We start from the raw sequence: 27516 nt of genomic DNA, 5'->3' as shown, positions 1-27516 counted from the left end.
CTAGAAACGCGTTGGAGGAGACCGCAGGTCAGATATTTGGGCTGCCAAAGCCCAGCTTTGCAGAGAGGCAGAATTTCCTCTCTTAATTAACATCTTTAGCAGACGAGCACAGTCTCTGTTTTCCCGTCCTTAAGAAGACGTGTAAGAGTTGTAAGTGAGCAAGCTGGTAGCCAAACATCTTTTTCTTGGGGCTAAATTTGGATTCATTTCTCAAAGCTCTTCACTCAGCCCAAGAAGAGAGTTGCCTGAGTGGTCTCCGCTGCTGCAGCTGGATCTTGGACTTCTGCTGGAAAGGCTTAGCCGCTTGTTGCTTGAAAGAGCTGGGAGATAAAACAAATCCCCGTTTAATTTAGCATTTACATCAGCCTAAGGGAAGTAACTTTCCTTTTTAAGCCTTGCCGGTGGTGTTATTTTATGGGATAAATTTGTGGGGCCTACCTGGCAAAAGGCAGAGCTGCTAGAAAAATCAGTCCGTGTTTGAAGCTGCGAATGTTCCTTAAAATGCTGCTTCTGGGTTAAAAATGACCTTCCCTTAGTCAGCAGCCGTGCGCTCCAAGCACTGCGTCAGTCTGGCTGGCTGGGGACGGTGCTGTCTCCTTGGCCAGCGCAGCTGCGAGGAAAGGAGCTGGATTGTCTCCCGGCTCCCCCTTCGCAGCGGGATTATGGACCGGGGACCGCGGCGTTGGCGTGGAAGGTTTGGATCTGCGTGGATATCAAGGAGGGAAGAGTTTGGTGGCCGCATCGCGGGGATCCTCGGGTGGGAAAAGCTCCTCGGGTGGTTTTCAGGGCAGAACCTGGGCCAGGAGACAAGGTCGGACCGGTGGAGCGGCAGCATCTACACGAAGCCTGGTGAGATGTGGAGGTAACGCATCTCACACAGTTCCTGCCTTTGGAGAGCGATGGTTTCAACCACGCATTAAAAACCGCAGCATGGTTAAGGTTTGACAAGGTGATATTTGATTTTCTCGGCATTGAGGAGGGAGAAAGCAAGGAGAACCACGCTGCATGGTGGGACATCTCCTGGCTCCATTGGCTCCTTACAGCAAAGTTGGGCTCTCCACGTGGTGAGCCACCGGTAGAATCAACATGGAGCAGGACCACGAGATGACAGTGAGATGAGAGATGGAGGGCTGCTCGTCCTGGTGAGCCTCGGTTCTTCCTCAGTTAGGGTCTCTGGGCACCAGTGGTTCCTGGCAGAGGTTGTGGGCAGCTGGAAGAAGCTGGTTCCCAGCTCAGTTCCCTCTCGTATCTTCAGTAACCGTATTTCTGGTGGAGCATCATGGGTCAGGCCCACCTAGGCAGCATCTTGGTGGGGTCTGAACACTTCCAGCTAGCAGCATGGTGACCAAAATCCAGCTTCCACTGCAGCTGAGAGAAGGGATTCTGCTGGGGAAGAGCCTCTGGATGTTGGTCCTCAAGTCCTGCAGATGTGCTCCAGCTGTGGAGGCCACGCTCGTCCTGGGAGATGCCCCTGATCCCAGCCTGTCCCCCCACTGGAGATCACAGAGCAAGGAGACAAAGCCTTTGGAATGCAGATATTACAGGACAAAGAAATATATTTTAGCTACGATCAAGGCAGCAGAGATTTGCTTTGGGGGCTGCGAAGGTTCCCCAGCTGGCAGGTTTACGTGGGCTGAGGTCCTGGTCCTGCTTAAGGAGCTGCTGGTGCCCAGATCTGCGTGTCCTGGGAAACAGGAGCTTCTTTCTTTAAATTCTCCCATTCCCCAAATCCTCTCCTCTGCCTTTGCCTCCTGATAAAGCGGGATGGCTGCAACGTCCCTCTCCATGTCCCAAGCGCTCTTGTGGCTCCTGCAGCAGACGGACGCCTTGGGCTGGGTCCAGGTCTCCTCAGAGCAAGTCCAAGTCGCTGTTCTCACATGTTCCTCTAATCCCCCAAGGTCAAACACGCCACCCGGGGCCGGTTTGGTGCCATCTGAGCTGCGCGAGGTTCCAAGGACATCTGTGCAGGCTGGAGACCTTTCAGAGCAGCGCTTGGAGAACACGCCGGGGAGATGTTTGACGGGACCTCAAGCAGCATTTGATGCCATCTCTGCAAGCAGCTGAATGTTTCCTCCTCACCGCGTGCAGAATCAGAATTTTCACCTTCAGAACAAACAAAACCTGAAGGGTTGTGGTGGATAGAAAATGTTTGCAACACGAAACCAGTGTGAGCAGGGACCTGTCACCTGCCCAGAGACTCACCTGGAGCCCACCATGGCAAGCAGAGGATGGGGATGGATCTGCAAGCTGGGTTGGGCTGCAAAGCAGGATGTGCTGGAGGTTTATTCACTATATAAAAGTTATATTGTCCCCATGATCTCTTTATAAACCAACTTTTGGTCCGGCACAGGCTGAAGAGACGGTGCCAACCTGCATTTCGCCTCCAGCTGCCTGTTAACGCGGAGCAGCAGCCTGGCCTCCCCTTCCTTTGCGAGAACGACGCCTGCGCAGCAAACGTTGGCTTGGCAAGTTCGAAACAGGGTTTGATACAAGCAGCAAGTCGCAGGGACTGTGGCTGCGGAGTGAAACCAGCCCCGCTTTTCCCCTCCGTCTCTCTGCTCCCGCTCTGCAGTGTGAGAAACCCCAGCGCCGAGTCTTTTTGTTGCCCTGGACGAGGCCGCGTGTGTTGGCGGCAGCGGCCGCGCTCGGTTTGGCTCCGGTTCCGTGCTGTACATCTGGTCCTCATCTGGAGCTGAAAGGATAAACATGTCGGCTGCTCGGGAACCGCTGGCACGTTGGAGCCCTCGCCTTTGTGCCTCTCGGCGAGCGTGATGTGCCACGGCTCTCGTCGGCCTGTCAGGCCCGGCAAATCCCATTGACTCCAATTAGTCACGTCATTGGAATGTGTCTCATTACATATTAATCTTCTTCCCAAAGAATATCGAGCAAGCTTTGCAGAAATCATGTTTTTTTGCAGCTCAAACGTTCCCCTTTGCATTTAGCTGCTTTGCTTCCAGCTGCTCCATCCAAGCCTCCCCGTGTTCGTGCCGGCACAAGCTTTGCTCCGTCTCCCACTTTCCTCCCCAAAACGCCTGTGGGAGCAAAGCAAAAGCACCCAAGTTTTCTTCCTAAACAGCAAAAAAATCACTTTATGGGCTTTATTGCGTGGAGAGGCTCATCTTTAAAAGCAGGTTTTGGCACAAGGCTTGAGGTTGAGCGGGCTCAGGCGGGACGGGGCCGCGTCCCGCGGGGTTCGGGTGCCGCAGCGGGTGGGAGCGCGTCGCTCGAGCATCTTCCCGCTCAACCTCCTCCCCGCTTTGTGAAACCTTAACGGTCCCTCCCGTTGCTCTCTCCGCAGCCAGTGCATCACCTCGCAGCTGGACGAGCTCCTGTGTCCCCCCACCACGCCGGAGGGGCGGAACGATGAGAAGGCTCTGCTGGAGCAGCTCGTCTCCTTCCTCAGCGGCAAAGACGAGACCGAGCTGGCCGAGCTGGACCGAGCTCTCGGCATCGACAAGCTGGTCCAGGTAAAGAGGGAACGGCTCCCGGAGGTCACACATGGGGCTCCACGTGGGCGCGGAGGAGGATTCCCAACATCTGGCGGTGCCGGGAGGCCAGATGCGAGCGAGAATGCGCGAGCGCATCAGATTCAGAGGCGATACTTAATACCATGCCATTCTCTCCCACCCCCCCAGCCAAAAAAGCTGGAAAACAGCCCCGGGAAATACAATATCTCGCTTGGCTTTTCAAACGCCATTCCCCATGGGAACGGGCAGCCTGGTCAAGAGGCGGCCGAGCGGTTTTGTGGTTTATCGGGTGAGCTGGCAGGGTGTCCCGCGTCCCCGCCTCGCCATGGGGATTAGGGCACGGAGGAGCCTTCCAGCTGGAATCCCACAGCCCGGGATTCCTGAGCCGGGGCTGTGCCGCCTAATTATATATCGAATGGCCTCGCTGGTATGAAACCACACAGCCCTTACCGTGGAGATTGGTTTACAGTGCAGCTGCCCCTCCGTCTGGGCTTGAAATTCAGGGGGCAAAAAAGACTTAGGTTTGTTTTTAGTGGTGCTGGGGCCCTGTTTTATGCAGCTGAGCTCCCGTGGAGACTCCGTTTGCAGAGACCCGTGGGGACAGATGCTTCGGAAGGGGCCGAATGAATATTTAGATTGATAAATACCAAGGCATGGCAGGGGGAGCCAGCGAGGGACGTGGAAAATGAGGCAATGCAGACGGATCGCTTGGGGTTTGTCATCGAGCGGTTTCTTTTTCCATGCCCCGTAGCACATGCACGCTTTTTCCAAAACAAGGAACAGATTCGAAAGCTTGTTAATTTATGGGATGTCCTAAGAAGCTTCTCAGAGCAAATCCCTCCGGCTGCTCCGGGCCTCATCCTGCATCATTTAAGCCCGGAGGTGGCAAATCTGTGGCTGCGCTACGGGGAGGTTTTATCTCTTTGCAAATCAGGGGTAGGAAATTCAGCCTCTCTGGTAGGAAGGACCAGAGATGCTCTTGCCAAAGATGCAGCCGCAGCAGCTCGGTGTTTTCAGGAGGGTTTTGCAGCCTCAGCTGGCAGAGCTCCCTGCACCGCTGCATTGAGATGCCCTCGGGTGGCACCAAGTGTCCCCACGCCGATCCGGCGCTTCCCTTGCCGAGCGCAACCTGATTTGGGGGTTTATCTCACGTTTGGACCCCGACCCAGCGTCGCTCCCATCCATTAATGGGAATCTTGGGCTTTTTCTGTGGTTTCAGCTGAACCTCAGAAAGATTTTGAAATAGTTCCGTGAAATATGGGCTTGAAATACATCTTTAGAGAAACAACACATCAGCATAAAGGCATCTTTGGGAAGAAAGCGTGTTAGAGTTGGGATGTGTTATTGGCAGGTGGGGGTTCGCATCTCCTGGGGCAGAGTGTGGGGATTTAGTCTGGTTTAACCAAACCCACTACAGGTGGGATGAGGTGCTGGAGATACCTGCACCCAGTTTAATCAGGCTGGAAACGGGGTGATTTGGGGAGAGAAGAGTAAAAAAGCCCCATTTCAGCAGGTCTGGGGTTTCTGGCCATCGCTGGCTGCTGTTTCATATCCTGATATCTCTATAAACTCCATCTTAATTTATCTTAAGCAATTTATTCCACCCCCCCCAGACCTTAATTGATCCTAAGCAGTATATTTCCCCCCCAACCATTCCCATATCTCACCCCAGCCCTTTGGTGGGCACCATCTCCCCAAGTCCCCAGAGCGGTGGGATTTGAGGGTGGTTTGTGTGCACGGTTTCCTTTAACACAACTTCCTCATCGCCTGTGGGACTCGGATCAAGGATTCTGGCTCCATAGTGTTATTTCTCCACGGGTTCGCAGCTCAAACACCACATTTCTGTGCCTGAGCCAAGCAAGACCAGTGCTGATCTTCTTACCGTGATTTGCTGGCGTGGAAATCATCCCCAGCTGTAATAAGGCTCAAATTTATAGGAGTGGTTGTTTTAAGTTGGTGCAAAAGTAATTGCAGTTTTGGACCGTTGATTTTAAATCATTATAACCAGGCTCAAACACATCTTCATTAATCCAAATAGCAACCATTGCAATCAACACATTTTTGCCCACGAGAAATAAGTTTGTTTATTCCTGTAGCATAAAAATCCGTGCTTGGGGATTCAACAAACACTTTGAAAGCGTTTTCTGCATCCTGTTCGTTGTGGAAGTGTTTTCCTTGCAAAAAGTTGTCGAGATGCTTGAAGAAGTGCCGGTCGGTTGGCGAGAGCTCAGGTGAACGTGGCAGACGAGGCAAAACTTCACAGCCCAATCCGTTCAACTTTTGCAGCGCTTGTTGTGTGACGCGCGGTCGGGCGGCGGCGCGGAGAAGAATTGGGCCCTTTCTGGTGACCGATGCCGCTGCGGCATTGCAGGTTTGGTGCATCCCATCCATTTGCTGAGCAGACTGCTCAGATGTGACGGTTTTGCCGGCACTCAGAAAGCTGCAGTGGATCAGATGGTGAGCAGAGCACCAAACAGTGACCGTGACCTTTTTTTGGTGCAAGTTTGGCTTTGGGAAGTGCTTTGGAGGTTCTTCTCGGTCCAACCACTGAGCTGGTCGTCAGTGGTTGATGTATAAAACCCACTTTTCATTGCACGTCACAATCTGACTGAGAAATGGTTCATTGTTGCGTAAAAGAAGAGAAGATGATGCTTCAAAATGATGATTCCTTTGATTTTTGGTCAGCTCATGAGGCACCCGCTTATCGAGCTTCTTCACCTTTGCAATTTGCTTCAAAAGCCGAACAACCGTAGAACGGTGGACGTTGAGTCTCCGGCAGCTTCTCGTGTCACTGTAAGAGGATCAGCTTGGATGGATGCTCTCAATGGGTCGTCGTCTCCTTCCGACGGCGGCCACCACGCTCCCCTTCAAGGCTCTTGTCTCCTTTGCGAAACCCCTCGAACCACCACTGCACTGTGTGCTCGTCAGCAGTTCCTGGGCCAAATGCGCTGTTGGTGCTGAGAGTTCTCTGCAGCTTTACAACCCATTTTGGACTCGAATAAGAAAATCGCTCGGATTTGCTGTTTGCCTGACATCATTTCCACAGGCTGAAATAAATCTAAAATAAACAGCAAGTAATAAGTCGGTAGCAAAAAAAAAAAACACCAAAAAGCAAGAAAAGCTCATTAAAATGATGCATGACGTAACCACATTGATTTAGGACTGTATTCCAGCATCAAACGGGAAATTTCAATGATGCAAAAAACCGCAATTACTTTTGCACCAACCTTATACTCAGGTCCTGTGTCCAGGATGCTTTTGGGGCAGATGGCGACTCTTCCTCCAGCTGCGCTTCCCTCCAAAGCTGCATAACAACAGGAAAGGAGAGAGAGAGAGCACAAACTATTCCCCGTGTTCAGGTTGATCCTCCAAGACTCAGGTTGGGTCCAGCCCATCGTGCTGATGTTTGGAGACCAGATGAGCAGCTTGGCATAGCAAACCCTGCGGAGAAAGGGAGAGGAAGGCAGAGGAGGGCAGGGGAACAAAGGGGAAGGCAGGGGAAGGCAGGAGAGGCAGATGAAGGCAGGAGAAGGCAGGGGAAGGGAGAGGAACGCAGGAGAAGGGAGATGAAGGCAGGGGAAGGGAGATGAAGGCAGAAGGCAGGGGAATGCAGAGGAAGGCGGGAGAGGGCAGGGGAAGGTGGGAGAAGGCAGGGGAAGGCAGAGGAAGGCAGAGGAAGGCAGGAGAAGGCAGGAGAGGCAGATGAAGGCAGGAGAAGGCAGGGGAAGGGAGATGAAGTCAGGGGAAGGGAGATGAAGGCAGGAGGCAGGGGAAGGCAGGAGAGGCAGATGAAGGCAGGGGAAGGGGGATGAAGGCAGGGGAAGGGAGATGAAGGCAGAAGGCAGGGGAAGGCAGGACAGGCAGATGAAGGCAGGAGAAGGCAGAGAAAGGAAGGGGAACGCAGGAGAAGGCAGGGGAAGGGAGATGAAGGCAGGGGAAGGGAGATGAAGGCAGGGGAAGGGAGATGAAGGCAGAAGGCAGGGGAAGGCAGGGGAATGCAGAGGAAGGCGGGAGAAGGCAGGGGAAGGCAGGAGAGGCAAATGAAGGCAGAGGAAGGCAGCATCACCTGCGGCTCCCCTGCAACCCCCTGCCAGCCCAGAGAGATGAGCCATGAGCCCTTCCGAACAGCCTGGCCTTGGTCTTTGCTCCCAAGCAAGCCAAAAGATACCATTTCCATCCCCCTGAGGTTTGCCAAGCCCCGGGGAGCGGGTGTTTAATGGCCTCCTCCACATGGTGCTCAGCCCAGGGATGCGGCTTCCAGGCAGCAGCATCCTCACGAGTGGGCCCCCCGTCCCCACTGAGCACTCCCAGGAGAAAACAGCTGCCGGCGGGGCTCCAAAGTGATATATTTACCTTCCCCCTTTTGCTTTCACCAGGGCGGTGGGCTGGAAGCCCTGACAGAACGGTTCCAACCCCAACAAGCCACCCCACCACTCATGATGGAGCAGAAACCCGGCATGTACCCCCAGCCTTACTCCTCCGCCTCTCCCACCGCCAACCTCCCCGGCGCCTTCCCCGGCATGGTGAGGCAGAAGCCGTCGTTCGGAGCCGTGCCGGTGCAGGTCCCTCCGCCCCGCGGCGCCTTCCCCAGCACCATGGCCATGCAGCCCCGGCAGACGCTCAACAGGCCCCCGACAGCCCCCAACCAGCTGCGACTTCAGCTGCAGCAGCGGCTGCAGGGCCAGCAGCAGGTAATTCACAGAATCCCAGAATGTCAGGGATGGGAAGAGACCTGGAAAGCTCATCCAGTGCAATCCCCCCATGGAGCAGGAACACCCAGATGAGGTTACACAGGAAGGTGTCCAGGCGGGTTGGAATGTCTGCACAGAAGGAGACTCCACAACCTCCCTGGGCAGCCTGGGCCAGGCTCTGCCACCCTCACCCCCAACAAGTTGCTTCTCATATTTAAGTGGAACCTCCTGTGTTCCAGTTTGCACCCATTGCCCCTTGTCCTGTCCCTGGTTGTCACCAGAAGAGCCTGGCTCCATCCTCCTGACACTCCCCCTTTCCATCTTGATCCCCAGGAATGAGTCCCCCCTCAGTCTCCTCTTGTCCAGCTCCAGAGCCCCAGCTCCCTCAGCCTTTCCTCACACGGGAGATGCTCCACTCCCTTCAGCATCTTGGTGGCTGCGCTGGACTCTCTCCAGCAGTTCCCTGTCCTGCTGGAACTGAGGGGCCACAGCTGGACACAAGATTCCAGGTGTGGTCTCCCCAGGGCAGAGCAGAGGGGCAGGAGAACCTCTCTGACCTACTGACCACCCCCTTCTAACCCACCCCAGGTACCATTGGCTTCCTGGCCACAAGGGCCCAGTGCTGGCTCATGGTCACCCTGCTGTCCCCTGGACCCCCAGGTCCCTTTCCCCTACACTGCTCAATTCTTTCCCCCTCCGCATCCCCGGGGATGGAGGGACCCTCAGTCCCACCTGCAGCCCACACATCCCAATCGGAAGGGATGGGAAGCTTCTGAATCAGAGTTTTTAAGATGTCCCTGGGTTTTTTTTCCTCCTCTCCAGCTGATCCATCAAAACCGGCAAGCGATCCTCAACCAGTTTGCAGCCAATTCCCCGGTGGGCATCAACATGCGGGCAGGGATGCAGCAGCAGATCACACCGCAGGTAAGGGGGATGTGGCATGGAAAAACATCATCGAATCGTCAAATCCCAGGGTGGAAGGGACCACAGGGATCACCTGGTCCAACCTTTCTTGGCAAAAGGCCGGTCTAGCCAAGCTGGCCCAGCACCCTGTCCAGCTGAACCTTAAAAATGTCCAATGTTGGGGAATCCACCACTTCCCTGGGGAGATTATTCCAGTGTTTGTGTCATGAAAAATTCCCCTCTTGTGTCTCAGTTTTCCTCTTGGGTCCAAATTAGGGGTTAATCCCTCCTGGTTAGCACAACCTGGTCTCTTTAATTAATGGGACAGAAAAGTTCTCTGCATGCAGAGAGATGCTGCAAGATGAGCTGCTCTGGGTTGGGTTTTTTTGGCTTCAGCCTTAATTCCAGCTCCTCCACCTGCTTAAGGTATAAATACTTCGTTATCACTTAGACAAGGATGTGCTAACGCATTTAATTGAGAAGGATCTTTAGGAAATAGATGCCATCCTTTAAATACCAGAATCTCTAGTCAATCTTCTTAACGATCCTGCAAATCCCTCAGGCCCTAAAGTTCTTGTTTGGCTTCTAATAAAGTGGATGAAACATCTGCTGGGTGTGAGGAGAAATTGGAAAGCATAGCTGATTTCTGGTGACTTTATCCCATTTTTTGGAGAAGCCTTTGCATTTTTGTGACGTCCCCGATGTGTCATGGGGAGTGTTAGTGAGGAAAAGGGACCGAATGGTTCCCGTTGTATTCTGATTTCAGCCGCTTTATCGGGCTTTTTAAGGTGATTAATTGCAACACATCTGGCTCGGCCATATGGGGAATGAGCCTGTGGTGATGGCAAAACTTGTGAGATATTTGTTTTTTAAACATTTTGCAACTGAAAGAGTCCAACTCAGGGCCCCTGGGCTATGGCTCATGGGATCATAGAATCATAGGATCATTTTGGTTGGAAGAGACGCTCGAGATCATCGAGTCCAACCATAACCCAGCTCCAGCACTAAACCTGAATCATTCCGGTGAGGGCACAAGTGGGTGCCATGGAGGAGAGGGGCGGATGGGGCAGCCAGGTGACCCACAGTACTTTTTCCCAGCATGGGGGATACTCTGGGATACTCTGTAGTTTTGACATTCAGCACGTCCAGAGGCCAAACTTTCAATATCACCAACCTGCTCTGCCCTGTGGCGGCGCAAACAGGCTGATTTGGGGGTTTTTCCAGCTTTCCTCGCAGCGAGGACGAGCGCCCCGAGCCGGGGAAGGGGAACACCCGCAGCCCTCATGCTGGGACGTGGAGGGGAATGCTGAGCTGTTTGCCAGAACCAGAGGGTAACGGTGATAACCGGGGCGTCCCCCTCCTTCCCCACAGCCTCCCCTCAACGCCCAGATGCTGGCGCAGCGTCAGCGCGAGCTCTACAGCCAACAGCACCGGCAGCGGCAGCTCATGCAGCAACGAGCCATCCTGATGAGACAGCAAAGCTTCGGAAACAACCTCCCCCCCTCCGCCGGGCTCCCGGTGCAGATCGGAGCCGCTCGCCTGCCCCAAGCGCCCCCCCAGCAGTTCCCTTACCCCCCAAATTACGGTACGAGCCCAGGAAACCCTCCCACCTCCACCAGCCCCTTCTCACCGTTGGCATCCAACCCCGAGGCCGCGCTGGCTAACCGCGGCAGCATGGTGAACAGGGGGATGATGGGCGCCGTCGGAGGACAGTTCGGCGCCGGGATGACCCCGCAGATGCAGCAGAACATCTTTCAGTATTCGGGATCGGGTACGTGGAGCAGTTGGTTGCATGGGAAAGGCGTCTGGTGGTGGGGAGGGAGGGGGGCAGAGCTGGGACCCCCAGGATGCCAAAAATGCTCATCTGTCACCCCGGGATCATCCCAAACCATCTCACCCAGCCTGAGAACTGGTCTAGTCTCTGGTCTCTACCTCCCAAGGGGACATTTTCTGGTTGAATCTCAAAAAAAACCAGAAAAGATCATAGAATCATCGAATCACAGGATGGTTTGGGTTGAAGGGACCTCCAAAGCCCATCCAGTGCCCCCTGCCATGAGCAGGGACATCTGCACCAGCTCAGGTTGCTCAGAGCCCCGTCCAGCCTGGCCTGGGATGTCTCCAGGGATGGTTCATCTACCACCTCTCTGCCCAACCTGGACCAGGCTCTCACCATGGTCTGACGATATCACCTGCGTAAATAATTCCCTCTTTCCTTGCAAACTGAACTGCGAGGCAATGCTCTAAATTGAGCTTCCTTAAAAATACCTGCTCTGAAAACGGCCAAGGCTGAGATGGCTGGAACGAGCTGCAGGCAGCTCACGCCGCTCGTATGGGCACCCAGCTCATAGGAGACAGGTGAGCCCGCACAGAGGTTGTGCAGAAGGGTCAAGCATCAGTGCAGGGTCTCAGCAAGGTGGACATCCCTATGAGTAGCAAAAATGACAGCGTGGCTGCAGGAGCCCTGCAGAAACCCCCTTTGGCATCATCATCACATCGTTCCCCTGGTTGTTTTCTAGCCAGGTATGATGCTAAAGAGGAACATCTGCTGATGGAAAACATTTGAGGAGGGGGTTTCTCTGCTCCTTCATCCCTGAAATGTTGACATTTGAGCGATACGGCTGCACAAAATGAAAACCAGAGAGCCCGAGACCGAAAGTCATAGTATAATTTTGGGTGGAAAAGATCCTCAGGCTCATTGAGTCCAACCGTTCCTCCACCCCTGGTACTGCCCCATGTCCTGAGAACCCCATCTCTGTCTGTTCAACCCTCCAGGGCTGGTGACTCCAGCACTGCCCTGGTCAGCCTGTTCCAGTGCCCTTTGGGGAAGAAGCAGCCCCGCGGCTGCAGGGGAGGAGGAGGGAACGGGTGTTGCTGCCGGGGGGTCTCAGCACTGCTGACACCATCTGTCCTCCCCAGGCATGGGTCAGCAAAGCGAACCCGCCTTTGCCCCGTCGCTCAGCCCCAGCAGCCCCTTGATGTCACCGCAGCTGCCGCCATCGCAGAGCCCCATGCTGCAGCCAGCACCGCCCACACCGGGCTACCAGTCGCCGGACATGAAGACCTGGCAGCAAGGAGCCATGGGGAACAGCAAGTAAGAACGTGGTGGGGACAGCCTGGGTGACACAGGTAGAATCCCAGAATGTGAGGGGTTGGAAGGGCCCTGGAAAGCTCATCCAGTGCAATCCCCCCATGGAGCAGGAACACCCAGATGAGGTTACACAGGAAGGTGTCCAGGCGGGTTGGAATGTCTGCACAGAAGGAGACTCCACAACCCCCTGGGCAGCCTGGGCCAGGCTCTGCCACCCTCACCCCCAACAAGTTTCTTCTCCTCTTGCAGTGGAACCTCCTGTGTTCCAGTTTGCACCCATTGCCCCTTGTCCTGTCACTGGTTGTCACCAGAAGAGCCTGGCTCCATCCTCCTGACACTCCCCCTTTCCATCTTGATCCCCAGGAATGAGTCCCCCCTCAGTCTCCTCTTGTCCAGCTCCAGAGCCCCAGCTCCCTCAGCCTTTCCTCCCACGGGAGATGCTCCACTCCCTTCAGCATCTTGGTGGCTGCGCTGGACTCTCTCCAGCAGTTCCCTGTCCTGCTGGAACTGAGGGGCCACAGCTGGACACAATATTCCAGATGTGGTCTCCCCAGGGCAGAGCAGAGGGGCAGGAGAACCTCTCTCGACCTGGAAGGTGACACTGAGGTGGTAGTCACCACCAGGTGTGTTGGCAGGGGCTGTGGTGCCTGTAGGTGACACCTGGCTGGGGACACGTGCCAAGCTCAGGCTGTGTCCTCCTTCCACGATGTCCTCCAGAAGTCACCATCAGCTTTGCATCTGACTGGCCCTTATTCCAGCCCGAAGCCCTGTAACAATTCCTCTCTCGGCACTGATGGTTCTCCTGCTCTACCCCATTGCACCAAGAGCCACCTCCCTTCCTCCCTGTCCCTCCTGCTGTCCCCAGGGACCTGTCAGGACCTGCTGTGGGCACCCGAGTAATGTTTTTTTTCCCTCTTTCCCAGCGTTTTCAGCCAAGCGGGACAGAACCAGCCAGCGCCTGCTCAGCAGGGCATGTACAACAACATGAGCATCACTGTCTCCATGGCGGGAGGAAACACCAACGTCCAGAACATGAACCCCATGGCTGGACAGATGCAAATGAACTCGCTGCAGATGCCCGGGATGAATTCCATGTGCTCGGAGCAGGTCAGTCCCTGCTCCTGGGACGGTCACCAGCTCCCGGGGGGTTTAGTGTCCCCTCCTCTTGGCCCTGGGGGTACCGGTGCCCAAAGGGGGACATGGCAATGGTCCAGCTGCCTCCACATGGTGCTCTGGGGTGTCCCATGTTTCCTTGGGGAGTACAGGGACGTGCTGAGCATCTCCAGAACTTCCAGCCGTCATGGTGGGTCCGTTTGTAGCCACGTGTCCCTGGGGAACTGTGAATGCTAGGGATGGGAAACGGGGAACGGGAACGATTGGATACGAGGCCTTTCCATGAAATCCTCCCTGGCCAGATTGAGATGCCTCCAGCTTTTTCAGCTGCCGGGGTTTATCTCGGTGCCGTGAAGCTCCTGGAGGACACGCGTGGCTCGTTGGTTTGGTGCAGGAGCGTTGCGGGCCGGGGCTCACAGCCTCCCCGGGGAGAAGCCACAGGGCTCGGCAATGAGGGAGTGAGCTGGGCGACGTTTTATGCTCCCTGGGCGGGTGAGACACCCCCAGGGCCAGCAGCAGCCCCAGGTCAAGGTGCAAGAGGTGGGGAGAAGGGCGAACAAGGTCCTCCTGGGGTCCCCCCAAAACCCTGCAGCTCACAGTGCAGGGAGGGTGCTGGCAGTGCAGTCACCCCCCCTGTCCTCCCCAAATCCCCCCAAAACTCAGCTCGGGAAGGCGGCGATCGTCCCTCCGACGTCCAGGAGCCCCGGCTGAGCCGGATTTTGCTTTTGCCAGGTAAACGACGCGGCGCTGAGACCCGCAGGCCTTTACTGCAACCAGCTTTCCTCCACTGACCTTTTGAAAACAGAAGGAGATGGGGCGCAGGTCAGTAAGAAACCGCTAAGCACATCTCAGGTACCCCCAGGAGTGTAAACCCCCCCCGAAAAGGCTGAACGTCCCCAGCCGTACCGGGGTTTCCACCGGAGCTGGCCCCGTGTGGCAGGGTCAGGCTGAAGCCACCGGCACTGGGTGACAGCCAGCCCGCAGGGACATCGGTGCCGCTCACAAACCCTCTTTGCATCCAAACTCGCGCCGCTGCCGTCACCGTTTTCGCCGGTGTGGAAGAGCGGGGTGACGCCGCAGCCGAGCTGGAAAATCAAAATAAACGAGCGTTGGTGCTAAACACCCCTCGCCCCGGCGCGCTGTCACCCGGGAGGGTTTCTTTCCTAGGCTCAGCTGTCACTGGTGGCCCCTGTGTCACCACGGGCTGTCACCGGCGAGGAAATTTGGCCGGGGGAAGCCGTGGGGCCGGCGTCCGTCCCCGTCCCTCCGCGTAGCACCGATGATGCCACCGCTTCGTCCCCGGCGTCGCCGTCCCCTTCCCCACTCCACAGAGCCCGCGGGGACGCGCCGGCAGCGCCGCCGACACACCAAAACTCTTTTTGAATTTCCACCAAACAGCCGCGCTGGACCTCGCTCACCACCGCAGCCACCCCACAAACCACCTTCCCCCAGGGGATGCCTTGAGGCTTTTATTTTTTTCCCCAAAAAAAACCTCAATTTTTTTAAATTATTTTTAATTTTCGGACCCGAGCCGAATGAGTTGCAGCGGTTTTCTTTTTATAGGACAAGAAGACAGAAGAGTTCTTCTCTGGGGTGGCTCCAGACTAGAGGAAGTTCTCTAGTGAGTTCACGCTTCACGTAGTTCCCAGCTCCGCCGCCGCCGGCCCCTGCCCCGGCCCCGCTAAAATCCCCTCTTATCTCTTTTGTGTCCCAGCAGGTACAACAGGTTCAGGTCTTTGCCGACGTGCAGTGTACAGTGAATTTGGTAGGAGATCCCTACCTCAATCCGCCGGCTCCTCTGGGCACCCCGAAAAACGCCGCCGGGCCGCCGCCCCCGCCGCCGGGCCAGCAGAAGAGTCTCCTTCAGCAGCTACTGACTGAATAAACCGCTTGGTTTTTTTTTTTTTTGGTTGGTTTCTTTTTTTTCGAGGAATGTGAAATTTAAATAAGAAGACGTACAGAGATATATAAATATATATATATTATATATTTTTCTGAGATTTTTGATATCTCAACCCGCAGCCATTCTTCAGCTCGTAGTGTTTGGAGCAAAAAGGGGTCTTTTTTTTTCCGGTTTATTGGGGGGGAGGGTTGGGTTTTTTTCCCCTTTTTTTTCCCCCTTTTCTCTCTTTTTTTTCCTTTTTTCCCTTTTCCCCCTTTTTTCCTCCCCCACCTTTTCCCCTTTTTCCTGTTTCCCCCCCTCATTTCCCCCTTTTTCCTTTTTTCCCCCTTATTTCCTTTTCCTGCTTTTCCTTCCCCCTTTTCCCTGTTTTCCTTTTTCCTTCCTTTTTTCTCTTATTTCCTTTTCCTATTTTTCCTTTTCCCTCTTTTTTCCTTTTTCCTTCCTTTCTCGCCTCCTTTCCCCTTTTTGCTTTTTCCCCTTATTTTCCTTCTTATTTATTCCTTCCCCATTTTCCCTATTTTCTTTCTTCTCTTTCCCCCTTTTGCTTTTTTCCCCTTATTTTGCCTTATTTATTCCTTCTCCTTTTTCCCTTTTTTCTTCCTTCCTTTCCACCTTTTTATTCTTTCCCCCCCTTATTTTCCTTTTCTTCTTTATTCCTTCCCTTTTCCCTCTTGTTTCTTTCTTCTTTCCGTTCCCCCTTTTCCTTTTTCCCCCTTATTTTCCTTTTCTTACTTATTCCTTCCCCCTTTTCCCTTTTTTCTTCCTTTCCACCCTTTTTTCTTTCCCCCCCTTATTTTCCTTATTTATTCCTTCCCCCTTTTCCCTCATTTCTTTCTTCTTTCCTTTCCCCCTTTTGCTTTTTTCCCCTTATTTTCCTTACTTATTCCTTCCCTTTTCCCTCTTGTTTCTTTCTTCTTTCCTTTCCCCCTTTTGCTTTTTCCCCCTTATTTTCCTTTTCTTATTTATTCCTTCCCTTTTCCCTCTTGTTTCTTTCTTCTTTCCTTTCCCCCTTTTCCTCCCTTATTTTCCCTATATATTCCTTCCCCCTTTTCCCTCTTTTTTCTTTCCTTCCCCCTTTTCCTTTTTCCCCCTTATTTTCCTTATATATTCCTTCCCCCTTTTCCCTCTTTTTTCTTTCCTTTCCCCTTTTGCTTTTCCCCCTTATTTTCCTTTTCTTATTTATTCCTTCCCCCATTCCCTTTTTTCTGCCTTCCTTTCCACCCTTTTTTCTTTGCCCCCTTATTTTCCTCTTCTTATTTTTCCTTCCCCTTTTCCCTCTTTTTTCCTTCCTTTCCCCCTTTTCTTCTCCCTCTTTCCCTTTTTCCCTCTTCCTCTTCCTTTCCTCCACTTTTCCCTTTCCCCCCATTTCCCTTTCCCCTTTACTTCCACAAAGCGCTGGAGCCGGCGCAGCGCCGAGGCAGGACGGTCGCTTTCTCGAGCCAAAACCACAGATGATTCTTATTTTTGTAAATCACGCCGCTGGCTTGGCCATGCGGAGGAAGCTTTCCCGGCCGGAGAGCGCGGCGGCGGCACGAGGAGGAGGAGGAGGACGACGACAAAACCAATCTCAGTTTCAGCTGGATCTGTCACTGATCGCAGGGGCACCGAAGGGGATCGCCGCTGGATTTCTGCGGGGAAAAAGCCGCTTTTTTAATTCACCCTTCGACACCGAAAAGGAAAAGAAACAAAGCCCTTCTCTCCCCTCCGCCCCCGCCCGCTTGTGCGTACAATCAGCTTTTTCTAGCAATCGTGAGTTTGTTGGTTTTAAAGTAAAAGAGAAAAACAGAGTATTTTGACCCACCATTTTTTCCATGTTTTATGCTGGTTTCAAGGCCTCCGAATGAACCGGGGAGGGTGGGGGGGGGTTACAATGTGTATATGACAACAGGAGGAAGAAAAACATGCAAAAAGACAAAAAAAAAAAAGATACAAAAAGAACAGTTTTGGGGAAAAACTGCAATAATTTTTAGGGGGAAGGATGGGGGGAGGGCTCTGTCAATTATTGTAGATAAAATTTTCTGATTAAATATTAAATAAAATTAAGCAGTCGGTTCTTTCTGCTTTGATTGTGTTTAACAGCTGAGGTAGCTTAAACTATTTAAAATAATAATAATAATAATAAAATAATAATAATAATTGAATTCTCTGTTGGGAGATAGCTTATTTTTTGTTTCCCCCTCAAGCCTGTCACTGTAAATAGCTCTGAGCTCTGTATAAATCTGTTTTCTTTTAAGCTGCGGGTCGCTTCTAATATTCACTGCTGACTTTATGGGGGGCGGAGGGCGGCTATGGGGCATTTTTTCCCCCTCTTCTCTAAAAATCGCGCCGGTATTGACATTTACAAGAGTTAAAGATGACCAAAAGAAGAGATAAAAAGGACCCGAGTTGCCAGCGAACGTTTGGTTGTTTCTGTGCCGCCGGCCCAAGTTCACGGCCACAAAGAGCCGCGTTGTGTTCACCTGGGAAAGGAGAAATGTTGGGGGGGGTGACGGCAGAATTAACAGCACGAGCAGGACGGGGAGAGGCGGGACACACGCGCTTCTCGCTGACAACGCATTTTGGTTTAATTTAAAGGCATTTTGCTTCAAACATTTACTGTAAAGGAGGCGCGAGCTCCGCGGCGAGTCCCGATGCTGCCGTCTGCTGTTCACATGGCTCCACTCAAATAAAGTCACAGACAAACCGGGCTCGCTGGAAAAAGCGACCCCAGCGGGACGGAGCCGGGGGTGGAGGTGGGAGAGACGCCCCTAAAATGCACCTGAGATATTTTCAAGTGTGGCAGAATGGGAAAAATCTGCCTGCGCTGGCATTAATACAACACGCAGCTGCTTTCTGCACAGAATGATGTTTAATCTTCCCCCCAAACAGCCCGTTTCACACCGTGTAACGTGAGTTGAGAGAAGGGAACGGAGCTGGGGAAGGGAGCACAAGTGTGATGGAGCGGCTGAGGGACCTGGGGGGTTCAGCTGGAGAACAGGAGCTGAGGGGAGACCTTCTGATCTCTGAACTGCCTGAAAGGAGCTTGGAGCCAGGGGGGTCGGGCTCTGCTCCCCAGGAACAAGCGCCAGGAGCAGAGGAAACGGCCTCAAGTTGCGCCAGGGGAGGTTGAGGTTGGATGTGGGAACAATTTCTTCCCCAAAGGGCTGTGGGGCATTGGAACAGGCTGCCCAGGGCAGTGCTGGAGTCACCAGCCCTGGAGGGTTGGACAGACGGACATGAGGTTCTCTGGACACGGGGCAGTGCCAGGGGTGGGTTAATGGTTGGACTTGACCTTGAAGGTCTTTTTCCATCCCAAATGATTCTCTGATCCTGCTGCTCTTAGCCCCATGCTGCCAGCACACGGCAGCCTCCCCAAGCCCCTTCTCCCCATGAGAAGCAGCTGCCCGGTCACAGTCACTTGAGCAATTTAAATTTCTTCAGGTGCTGGTGCACCCGCTCCTTGGGGTAGGGCCGCAGCGCCAGGCAAGTGGCCACGTTCTCGGGCTGCTCAGTCCACACTTCATGGTCGATGTCGTGCTGCTTCAAGGTCTCTGCCAGCGCCACCAGCGCCGCCTCGTCCGGAGCCTGGGGGACAAAGTCACAGATTCACAGAATGTGAGGGGTTGGAAGGGCCCTGGAAAGCTCATCCAGTGCAATCCCCCCATGGAGCAGGAACACCCAGATGAGGTTACACAGGAAGGTGTCCAGGCGGGTTGGAATGTCTGCACAGAAGGAGACTCCACAACCCCCTGGGCAGCCTGGGCCAGGCTCTGCCACCCTCACCCCAAACAAGTTGCTTCTCATATTTAAGTGGAACCTCCTGTGTTCCAGTTTGTACCCATGGCCCCTTGTCCTGTCCCTGGTTGTCACCAGAAGAGCCTGGCTCCATCCTCCTGACACTCCCCCTTTCCATCTTGATCCCCATGAATGAGTCCCCCCTCAGTCTCCTCTTGTCCAGCTCCAGAGCCCCAGCTCCCTCAGCCTTTCCTCCCACGGGAGATGCTCCACTCCCTCCAGCATCTTGGTGGCTGCGCTGGACTCTCTGCAGCAGTTCCCTGTCCTGCTGGAACTGAGGGGCCACAGCTGGACACAATATTCCAGGTGTGGTCTCCCCAGGGCAGACAGTGACGGGAGGGCAGTTCCTGTACTTCACATCTTATTCAAAAGGCGTTGTATTCTTGCTGCACCACCAGCCTCTGCGAGCGCTGGAAGGGCTGTGAGCCAACAGGGGTTGGAAAAACCTTCAAAATACGGTGGGTTTTCATTTATTTTTTCCGCCTGGACAGCTGTCCCGCTCAGCCCACCCCGCCCCTCAGGGCTCCGCCGCTCCCGCCCAAAATGGCCGCCGCCCCCTCCCTGAGCGCGGCGCTCCCGGCATGCCCCGCGCACCTCCAGCACGACGGTGCGCATGGCGCCGCCCTGCTCCAGATAGGCGCCGGTGTCGGGGTGCTGGCGGTGCGTATGCACCGCGGCCAGCGCGGCGTGACAGGCCTGTGCCACCACCGCGCCCAGCGGCCACGACAGCGGCGGCCGCGCCAGGTCCCCCCGCAGCACCACGTACTGCACCAGCGCCGCCGCCGCCGCTCCAGGTGCCGCCATGCTGCCGTACGGCGTCCGCACAGCCTGCTGGGGGGTGCGGCCGGAAGTCGGGAGGCAGCGCCGCCGCCATTTTGTTGTACGGCAAAACGTCTTTCCGGAGGCCTGTGAGGCGCGCAGTTCGAGCGGCGGTTGCTGTGGTGAGTGCGGAGCCGTTGGGGAACCGGCCCGGGGGTCCTCTCAGCCGCCTCCGTCCCCCTCGGCGGACACCCTGGGGGTCGCTGCCCAGCCCGGCCCGTCTGTGTGGGGAGACCCCGGGGCCTCCTGTTCCCCCCCCCGAGGCCTCCTGTTCCCCCCCCCGAGGCCTCCTGGATAGTCCTTCGTCTTTAATCCTTTCAGTATCTTCCTATCTTTAAAAAAAAAAAAAAGCTAAATATGTCAATGCTTCGTACAAATATATAAACCGATGCATTACTCTTAAAATCAATGTAATTATGCAAACTTGCACTGAGTAGCCTTTGTTTTTAAAAATAGCTGTTGGTGGGAAGACCAGCCGTTTAAATGAAGAAATCCATATTAAAAGATGGCGATTGTATTATTGCAGTTATTTGCGGATTAACGGGTGTTCAAACTCTTCAACTGTTTGCCCAGCAATAATTCTCTGACAGGTCGTTACGTTTTTAGTTTGGTGTTGGGTTTTCTCTGTGTGTGGCGCATCCTTCAGATCAGCATTTCGGTAAAACTGGAAGCCTCCTTCAGACTTTTATGTTACTAGTTTCAGCATTTAGGTTACTAACCCCCTGCCCAGGGCTTCCTGTCACCCCCTCTGGACCTGTGTCACCCGCCCAGGGCCTCCTGTCACCCCCTCTGGACCTGTGTCACCCCCCCAGGGCTTCCTGTCACCCCCTCTGGACCTGTGTCACCCCCCCAGGGCCTCCTGTCACCCCCTCTGGACCTGTGTCACCCCCCCAGGGCCTCCTGTCACCCCCTCTGGACCTGTGTCACCCCCCCAGGGCCTCCTGTCACCCCCTCTGGACCTGTGTCACCCCCCCAGGGCCTCCTGTCACCCCCTCTGGACCTGTGTCACCCCCCCAGGGCTTCCTCTCACCCCCTCTGGACCTGTGTCACCCCCCCAGGGCCTCCTGTCACCCCCTCTGGACCTGTGTCACCCCCCCAGGGCCTCCTGTCACCCCCTCTGGACCTGTGTCACCCCCCCAGGGCCTCCTGTCACCCCCTCTGGACCTGTGTCACCCCCCCCAGGGCTTCCTGTCACCCCCTCTGGACCTGTGTCACCTCCCCAGGGCTTCCTGTCACCCCCTCTGGACCTGTGTCACCCCCCCAGGGCTTCCTGTCACCCCCTCTGGACCTGTGTCACCTCCCCAGGGCTTCCTGTCCCCCCCTCTGGACCTGTGTCACCCCCCCAGGTCTGTGGTGGCTCATCCTTCTCGCAGAGGCCACTTAATCTTGTCCTTGCTTTGCTTATGGGGCTGATGTGAAGAGGGAGAGCTTATAGAAAACGGGTGGTTATAACGTGTCTTTTCAGTGGGATTGTCCATGTGTGGTGCCAGACCTGCCCTCGGCGCTTCTCGGAGTCCTGGTGCAGCAGCAGGAGGACGAGGAAGGTTCCCAAAGGAAGAGGAAGGTCCCTGAGGAAAAGGAAAATTTCTGGAGGAAGAGGAAAGCCCCCTGAGGAAGAGAAAGGTCCCCCCGAGGAAGAGTTGTCGCTGCCCCCACGTTATTTCTGCATTTCAAGTGACAGAGCCCGGCCAGGGGGGCTGACACCCGCCTGCCCACTCACAGGAGAGCGGAGAGGGAGGATGGAGGAAGGGAAAGCACATCCACCGGAGGGTGAGCTGTGGGGTGCGGGGTGAGCTATGGGGTGCAGGGTGTGGGACAGCCCAGTGCAAAGTGTGTCCTGCTGCAGGAGTGAACCCTGAAAGGCTGGGGGACAGAAGTGATCCCCTTGCATGTTGAGTCGTGTGTGGAGTCACTCTCAGCTGATTTAGGGTGTGTTTGGTCACTTGCTCTGCTCCTCAGGAGCTCAGCTCGCTGCTGTCTGCCCTGGGGAGGCCCCATCTGCAGTTGTGGGTCCAGTGCTGGGCTCCCCAGTTGAAGAAGGACAAGGAATTACTGGAGAGAGTCCAGCGGAGGGACACAAAGATGCTGAGGGGTCTGGAGCATCTTTGTGCTGAGGAGACTGAGAGAGCTGGGGCTGTTGGGCTGGAGAAGAGAAGCTGGGAGGGATGTGATCAATGGGATCAATATGTCAGGGTGGATGTCAGAGGATGGACCAGACTCTGTTCAGTGGTGCCCAACGCCAGGGTGAGGGGCAACGGGCACAGACTGAAACACAGGAGGCTCCATGTGAACATGAGCAGAAACTTGTTTGCTGGGAGGTGCCAGAGCCTGGCCCAGGCTGCCCAGAGCGGGTGTGGAGTCTCCTGCTCTGAGACATTCAAACCCCCTGGACCCACCTGTGTGATCTGCTCTGTGACCCTGCGTGAGCAGCTGGGTTGGACTGGGGGATCTCCAGAGGTCCCTTCAACCCCAACCAGCCTGTGGTTCTGTGTGGGGCAGTGTTTAGGGTCTGCTGGCATTCAGCCTTGCTGTTTAACATTCCCAAAAGCTCCTTTGCCAGATGTTTGCTTGTCTTCTGCCCCTTTGAAAAACTGTTGTAAGTGGTTTCTTTATGTGCGTGCATGGAACCAGTGCAGACTGTGAACAACCGCAGCCTGGATTTTTGAGCATTTTGTGCTTTTCCTCTCAGGGGTGTTCGCTCACCTAGAGATGCTGGAGGCACGGGCTCACGAGGCGGCCGTGAAGCAAGCGGCAGCGGAGCAGCAGAAAGAGCAGCTGGCCAGGCTGGAAGCGAGAGTGCAGGAGCTGCGACAGCGGCGGGATGAGCTGCAGGCTAAAGTGGAACTGCAGGAGCAGGGGGTGAGAAAAGGCTCCCGCAGAGACCTGGCTCAGAGAGGGCTCTGGTGCACTCCGGCTCTCAGAACGTGGATTTATTGAACTTATTCACGCAGAGCCAACTCCTACTTTTAACTTTTCCCTTTTTAAGTGACATAGAGTCCCGCTGTCCCCTGTTTTCAGTACCGTGTCGTCCAGAACTGCTGGGTCTATGTGCTTGGTGGTCGTGTGGCCACTTCTGAATTCTTCACTTGAGTTTTTCACCCCTCTTCTTCTTCATTTCTCCCTTCTTCTGCTTGAAAACCAGTCTCACATTTCTCAGAGCTGTTTATTATTTCTCTGTAGCCTGAGTGCAGGTGACACATTCATATCAGTGATTTCTGACCTCTCTTCTGCCTTTTGTAGCAACATGGGCAAGAAGGAGTTGTGTCAGATCCAGCACAGCACAGTGCTCAGACTGTTTTAGAGTGGAAGATAAGAAAAGTTAAGTCCACGCTGCAGGTCTTTTACCTCACAGGTAACATCTTGAGATTCGCGTGCGCTCTGCCAATGGCTGCATTTCTGGGGTGCTAAATTTAGGAAAATGAGCCTGACGTGAAGCGTGATGGTTTTAGACTAAAAGAGAGGAGATTCAGGCCAGACATGATGCAGAAATTGTTTGTGCTGAGGGTGGTGAGAGCCTGGCCCAGGTTGGCCAGAGAGGTGGTAGATGAACCATCCCTGGAGACATCCCAGGCCAGGCTGGACGGGGCTCTGAGCACCCTGAGCTGGTGCAGATGTCCCTGCTCATGGGGATGAGCTTTTAAGGTCCCCACTGGATGAGCTTTTAAGGTCACTTCAACACAAACCATTCTGGGATTCTATGATTCCCTGTTAATGCTTCTGCTGTGCCTGGAGCATTTAGAGTCTCAAAACGTTGGAAGAGCCATAGCCTTGCAATTCCCTGCCTTTCACAGGAGGCCTCTGGGATGTGGCAGGGTCTGTTATTTACTGAACTATATCATTCTGCTGAGGCCAAACCTCCATTTGTGGGGTCAGTTTTGGGTCTCTCGCTACGGGGAAGGCCTTGAGGTGCTGGAGTGAGTTGAGAGAAGGGAACGGAGCTGGTGAGGGGCTGGAGCACAAGTGTGATGGAGCGGCTGAGGGACCTGGGGGGTTCAGCTGGAGAACAGGAGCTGAGGGGAGACCTTCTGATCTCTGAACTGCCTGAAAGGAGCTTGGAGCCAGGGGGGTCGGGCTCTGCTCCCCAGGAACAAGCGCCAGGAGCAGAGGAAACGGCCTCAAGTTGCACCAGGGGAGGTTGAGGTTGGATGTGGGGAACAATTTCTTCCCCAAAGGGCTGTGGGGCATTGGAACAGGCTGCCCAGGGCAGTGCTGGAGTCACCAGCCCTGGAGGGCTGGACAGATGGACATGAGGTTCTCAGGACATGGGGCAGTGCCAGGAGGGGGGAACAGTTGGATTTGATGGTCTTGAGGGTCTTTTCCAACCAAAATGATTCTGTGATTCTCTGATGAGAGAAGCACTGAGTAAACCCTCTATCTCCCCAAGGGATCAGTGGGAAGCTGAGCAAGCATGGCGTGTGTTTCTGCATCAGCACGGCTTACGAGGGCATCTACTTGGATTCCTACTACCTGGACCTGCTCACTGAGCCACAAGTGCGGATTCACCGCCACTCCGTCCCCATCTTCATCCCCATGGAGCAGATTGCCAAGAAGTACTTGCAGACAGACATCAGGCGCTTTTTGTCCGTCCTGTCCGACCATCTGAACGCTTACGTAGGGAGGAGGTACCAGGCAGACCAGTTACAGGTACGAGTGGCTGTAATGATGCTGTTCACCGTCCTTTTCCCGTTGACGTACCAAGCGTTACGAGTGTCTGAAGTGCTCTGGGGAATCTGGGCTGTTTTCTCTCTTTGGAGCACCCACAGTTCTGCTTTTTCAGAACTTCACAAATTATTGTGTGACTATGAACTCAGCTGTCTGTTCTGTCAATTATCACCTCCTTGGATGTCTTGCTCGTTAAAAATTTACTGCCGAATGCAAAGCTGTCCTCCTCTAGGGAGGTTCCTCAGCTGGAATGTAGTAAAAAGCTGCTGGAGCATGTGGCTTAAGATGTTGCCAAGCATTATTTTATTTAAAAGTCTTTCCCACACAGCCACCCCAGAGTGTATAGACATGCTGGGCTGGAGCTCGTCGAGCTCCTACTCCTACCCTGCTGTTCTGTCTTCTTAACTTCAATGTGTTTGTCCCTCCAGGAGCACTTTTCAGATCGGCTAGAAGGAACCATGCAAAGGAACTCCTTGTGTAACTTGTTGGTCTTTAATTACAACCCATCAAGTAAAAGCGAGACCTTTCCATTCAACGCGAGGCTGCTTTATGGAGATCTCTGCTGCAGCCTCCCCACTGAAGTTGTCATTTCCTGTGCACGTAAGTGGATGATGTGGGGTGAACAGACCGTCTTGTCACTCTGCAGGTGGACGGGGTTTCTTTCTTTTTGAGTTCAGGGACAGAAGGGAGCGAGCTGTCATTTCTGTGGGAGAAAAGATGGTAGAAGGGGTTGTGTGAGATCAGTGCTGGGTCTTGAAGTGGTTGTGACTCATCAAATCACAGATGGTTTGGGTTGAAGGGACCTTCCCAGCTCCCCCAGTGCCACTCCTGCCATGAGCAGGGACATCTGCACCAGCTCAGGGTGCTCAGAGCCCCGTCCAGCCTGGCCTGGGATGTCTCCAGGGATGGTTCATCCACCACCTCTCTGGCCAACCTGGGCCAGGCTCTCACCACCCTCAGCACAAACAATTTCTGCATCATGTCCGGCCTGAATCTCCCTCCCTTAGTTTAAAACCATCACCCCTTGTCCTGTTACTGCAGGTGCAGAGGGGCAGAATCCCCCCCAAACCTGCTGCTCACGCTGCTGGGGACACAGCTGAGGACACGGGTGGTTTCTGGGCTGCTGGTGCACATGGCCGGGTCATGGCCAATCTCTCACCCCAGCACCCCAAGTCCTTCTCCTGGGGACTTTTTATGGCCTTGTCAGGCATTGGAACAGGCTGCCCAGGGCAGTGCTGCAGTCACCATCCCTGGAGGCTTGGACAGACGGACATGAGGTTCTCAGGGACACGGGGCAGTGCCAGGGTTAGGTTGTGGTTGAACTCAATGATCCTGAGGGTCTCTTCCAACCAAAATGATTCTGTGATTCTAAATTTCAGTTCTTTTCTGAGCTCAGGGAGCAGCTGCGTGGCTGAGGCTCCCACGTTACTGTCCTCACCCTCCAGCCATGGGTGTTTCTTAAGGCCCTTGTGCTTTTCATCGCCATCAAATCCCATGGGGTTTGCAGGATGCGCAGGAAGGAGAGAGAAGGGTTATAAGAAAAAAACCTGCATGGTGAGGTCGAGCGCAGGACTCCCAAGGGATGAAAAGAGAAGCGAACAGTTGTACATATGCTGGCAAAATGGTGTTTCTTTCCCTTTTAACCATCGCTTTGTCTCCAGCGGACGCTCCCGCAGCCCTCGCAGAGACGGCAGCAGCGCACTCGGACCTGTTTCGCCGCCTGGCCCTGCACAAAGCGTTCGGCTCCTTCGGCAGCGCGGGGGAACACGTGGATGGAGCTCGGTGACCGCCCGGCCTTTCCTTGGGAATGTGTCTCCCCAAGCTCGATGGGCAAATATTCTCTGTTGGCCTCTTTGGATCTTGAAATCGATGTTTTCCTGAGGCTTTGGGGTGTCTGGTGCAGGGAATCTCTCCTCGGCGCTGTGCTGCTTCGCTTGTTCAAGTGCCCATCTCCACAGCTGCAGGAAACATCGCGCGGCTGAAATCAGAAACTGTATTTGAACTGCAAAATCTCAGTGTTTTGAGGACGACAATTTATAGATCAGCACCATGCACCTCAAAAAGAGGGGAGCGAGTGGATAAGCTGTGCCCTACGGCCATAAAGGACTTTGTGTCAGAAGCTGGAAGCGACCGAGGGACAGAAGTGACACTGAACTTTCCAGAAAGTGTCACCCCCGCGATTTCCTTCCCTTCAGGCACGTGGTGGCTTTGCTGCCATCCCATCCTGCTTCAAGTCTGGCTCAGATCTTTAAAAACTTGCTGGTTTGTAACAGTCCTTCCATGACTTGTTCATTAAATAAATCAAATATAAGTTACTGAAATGGTGGTGTTTAAAAAAAATCTGTTTTCGTTGAGCCTTATAACGTGGTTGAGTAGAACAGAACAGGGTTTAAATTGCAATATATTATTATAATGTGGTTTAAATAACAGTATTTGCTCCTGTCTTATTTTTAAGCCGGTTCCACGTGTGATAAAGCAACAGGGCAAACACTTTATAATTTTTTAATTTATTTCTGTGGTCATTAGAGCTTCTTGTCCAGCGTGGACAACCTGTTTAAATGTAACCTCTGCCTTTCCAGCGTAGCGGTTCCACCTGTGCTCCAACCAAAGGCCTTTTCATCGTCCCGCATCACTTTTAATTCTGCGGAAAAAGTGGTACCCTGGCCTGACGGCAAGTCAAGCTTGCAGAGCACAGGTTTATGGGTAAGTGCCTGCCTAACCTTGGGCAGAGCCCAGACCTTGCTGTGGGGTGCAGGTCTGGGCCAGGGTTTTGGAGGGAATTCCATGGAAAATGGGCGCTTAGGCTGTTAAAGTGCCATAGCTTGTTGCTGCGGCAGCTGTCACAAAGCCAGGCTTAACCCAGGTCTTGGGCTCACCCCCCTGGTTGTGTGGGACAAGGGAGGCAGGTCTGGGATTCAAGACTCCAGCATCACTCTGGGCTCCTCTGGGTGCTGCTTGATGTGGATTTTATTTCCTTCCAGGCGGTGCTGTGGGGATTAAACTCCCATATCGCTCATGTCACCATTCCCAAAACCCCACATCCCCTTGCACGGGGGGGTCAAACCCCTCTTGCCACATCCACCCCCTACCCTGAAC

The 27516-nt window shown here is 54.2% G+C and overlaps 3 protein-coding genes across 12 annotated transcripts in view; 2 read left to right on the top strand and 1 right to left on the bottom strand.

Moving 5' to 3' along the window:
• The window catches only part of NCOA1 (nuclear receptor coactivator 1), a 189314-nt gene extending 172008 nt beyond the window's left edge, over window positions 1–17306 (top strand). For 5 of the 8 annotated variants that reach the window (XM_065055534.1, XM_065055537.1, XM_065055536.1 and 2 more), the window contains 8 exons: window positions 3299–3467; window positions 7844–8158; window positions 8981–9082; window positions 10433–10832; window positions 11978–12152; window positions 13073–13256; window positions 13995–14084; window positions 14977–17306. In XM_065055534.1, coding sequence (XP_064911606.1) covers window positions 3299–3467; window positions 7844–8158; window positions 8981–9082; window positions 10433–10832; window positions 11978–12152; window positions 13073–13256; window positions 13995–14084; window positions 14977–15147 — 1606 coding nt within the window. In that variant the 3' untranslated portion in view covers window positions 15148–17306. Of the gene's footprint in view, window positions 1–3298; window positions 3468–7843; window positions 8159–8980; window positions 9083–10432; window positions 10833–11977; window positions 12153–13072; window positions 13257–13994; window positions 14085–14825; window positions 14884–14976 lie in introns of all 8 variants that reach the window. The other 3 variants (XM_065055540.1, XM_065055539.1, XM_065055538.1) reach the window with 3 other exon arrangements.
• Window positions 17307–17994: 688 nt separating this feature from the next.
• On the bottom strand, window positions 17995–19786 carry PTRHD1 (peptidyl-tRNA hydrolase domain containing 1). Its single transcript, XM_065055563.1, has 2 exons — window positions 19534–19786; window positions 17995–18729 (listed from the first exon to the last, which is right to left on the bottom strand). Exons 1-2 carry the CDS (start codon window positions 19741–19743, stop codon window positions 18559–18561), a joined length of 381 nt encoding a protein of 126 aa, XP_064911635.1. The 5' UTR covers window positions 19744–19786; the 3' UTR covers window positions 17995–18558.
• CENPO (centromere protein O) lies at window positions 19737–27298 on the top strand. Of its 3 annotated transcripts, XR_010471052.1 has the most exons (8): window positions 19737–19880; window positions 21224–21528; window positions 22448–22617; window positions 22999–23110; window positions 24143–24402; window positions 24849–25020; window positions 26082–26682; window positions 27000–27298. XR_010471052.1 is itself a non-coding variant. In XM_065055559.1 (7 exons), the coding sequence occupies exons 2-7, from the start codon at window positions 21498–21500 to the stop codon at window positions 26204–26206; spliced, it is 870 nt and encodes a 289-aa protein (XP_064911631.1). In that variant the 5' UTR covers window positions 19737–19880; window positions 21224–21497; the 3' UTR covers window positions 26207–26741. The 3 variants fall into 3 exon arrangements, 2 of the variants coding, with proteins under 2 accessions (XP_064911631.1, XP_005510641.2); XM_065055559.1 differs by lacking the exon at window positions 27000–27298 and having other exon boundaries at window positions 26082–26741; XM_005510584.3 differs by lacking the exons at window positions 19737–19880; window positions 27000–27298 and adding an exon at window positions 19932–20416 and having other exon boundaries at window positions 26082–26741.
• The last annotated feature ends 218 nt before the right edge of the window (window positions 27299–27516 follow it).

The sequence above is a fragment of the Columba livia genome, chromosome 3 (assembly GCF_036013475.1).
Source record: "Columba livia isolate bColLiv1 breed racing homer chromosome 3, bColLiv1.pat.W.v2, whole genome shotgun sequence".
Taxonomy (NCBI): Eukaryota; Metazoa; Chordata; class Aves; order Columbiformes; family Columbidae; genus Columba; species Columba livia.
Note: the sequence above shows the minus strand (reverse complement) of the source record. Positions and strands in the feature narration are given on the sequence as shown.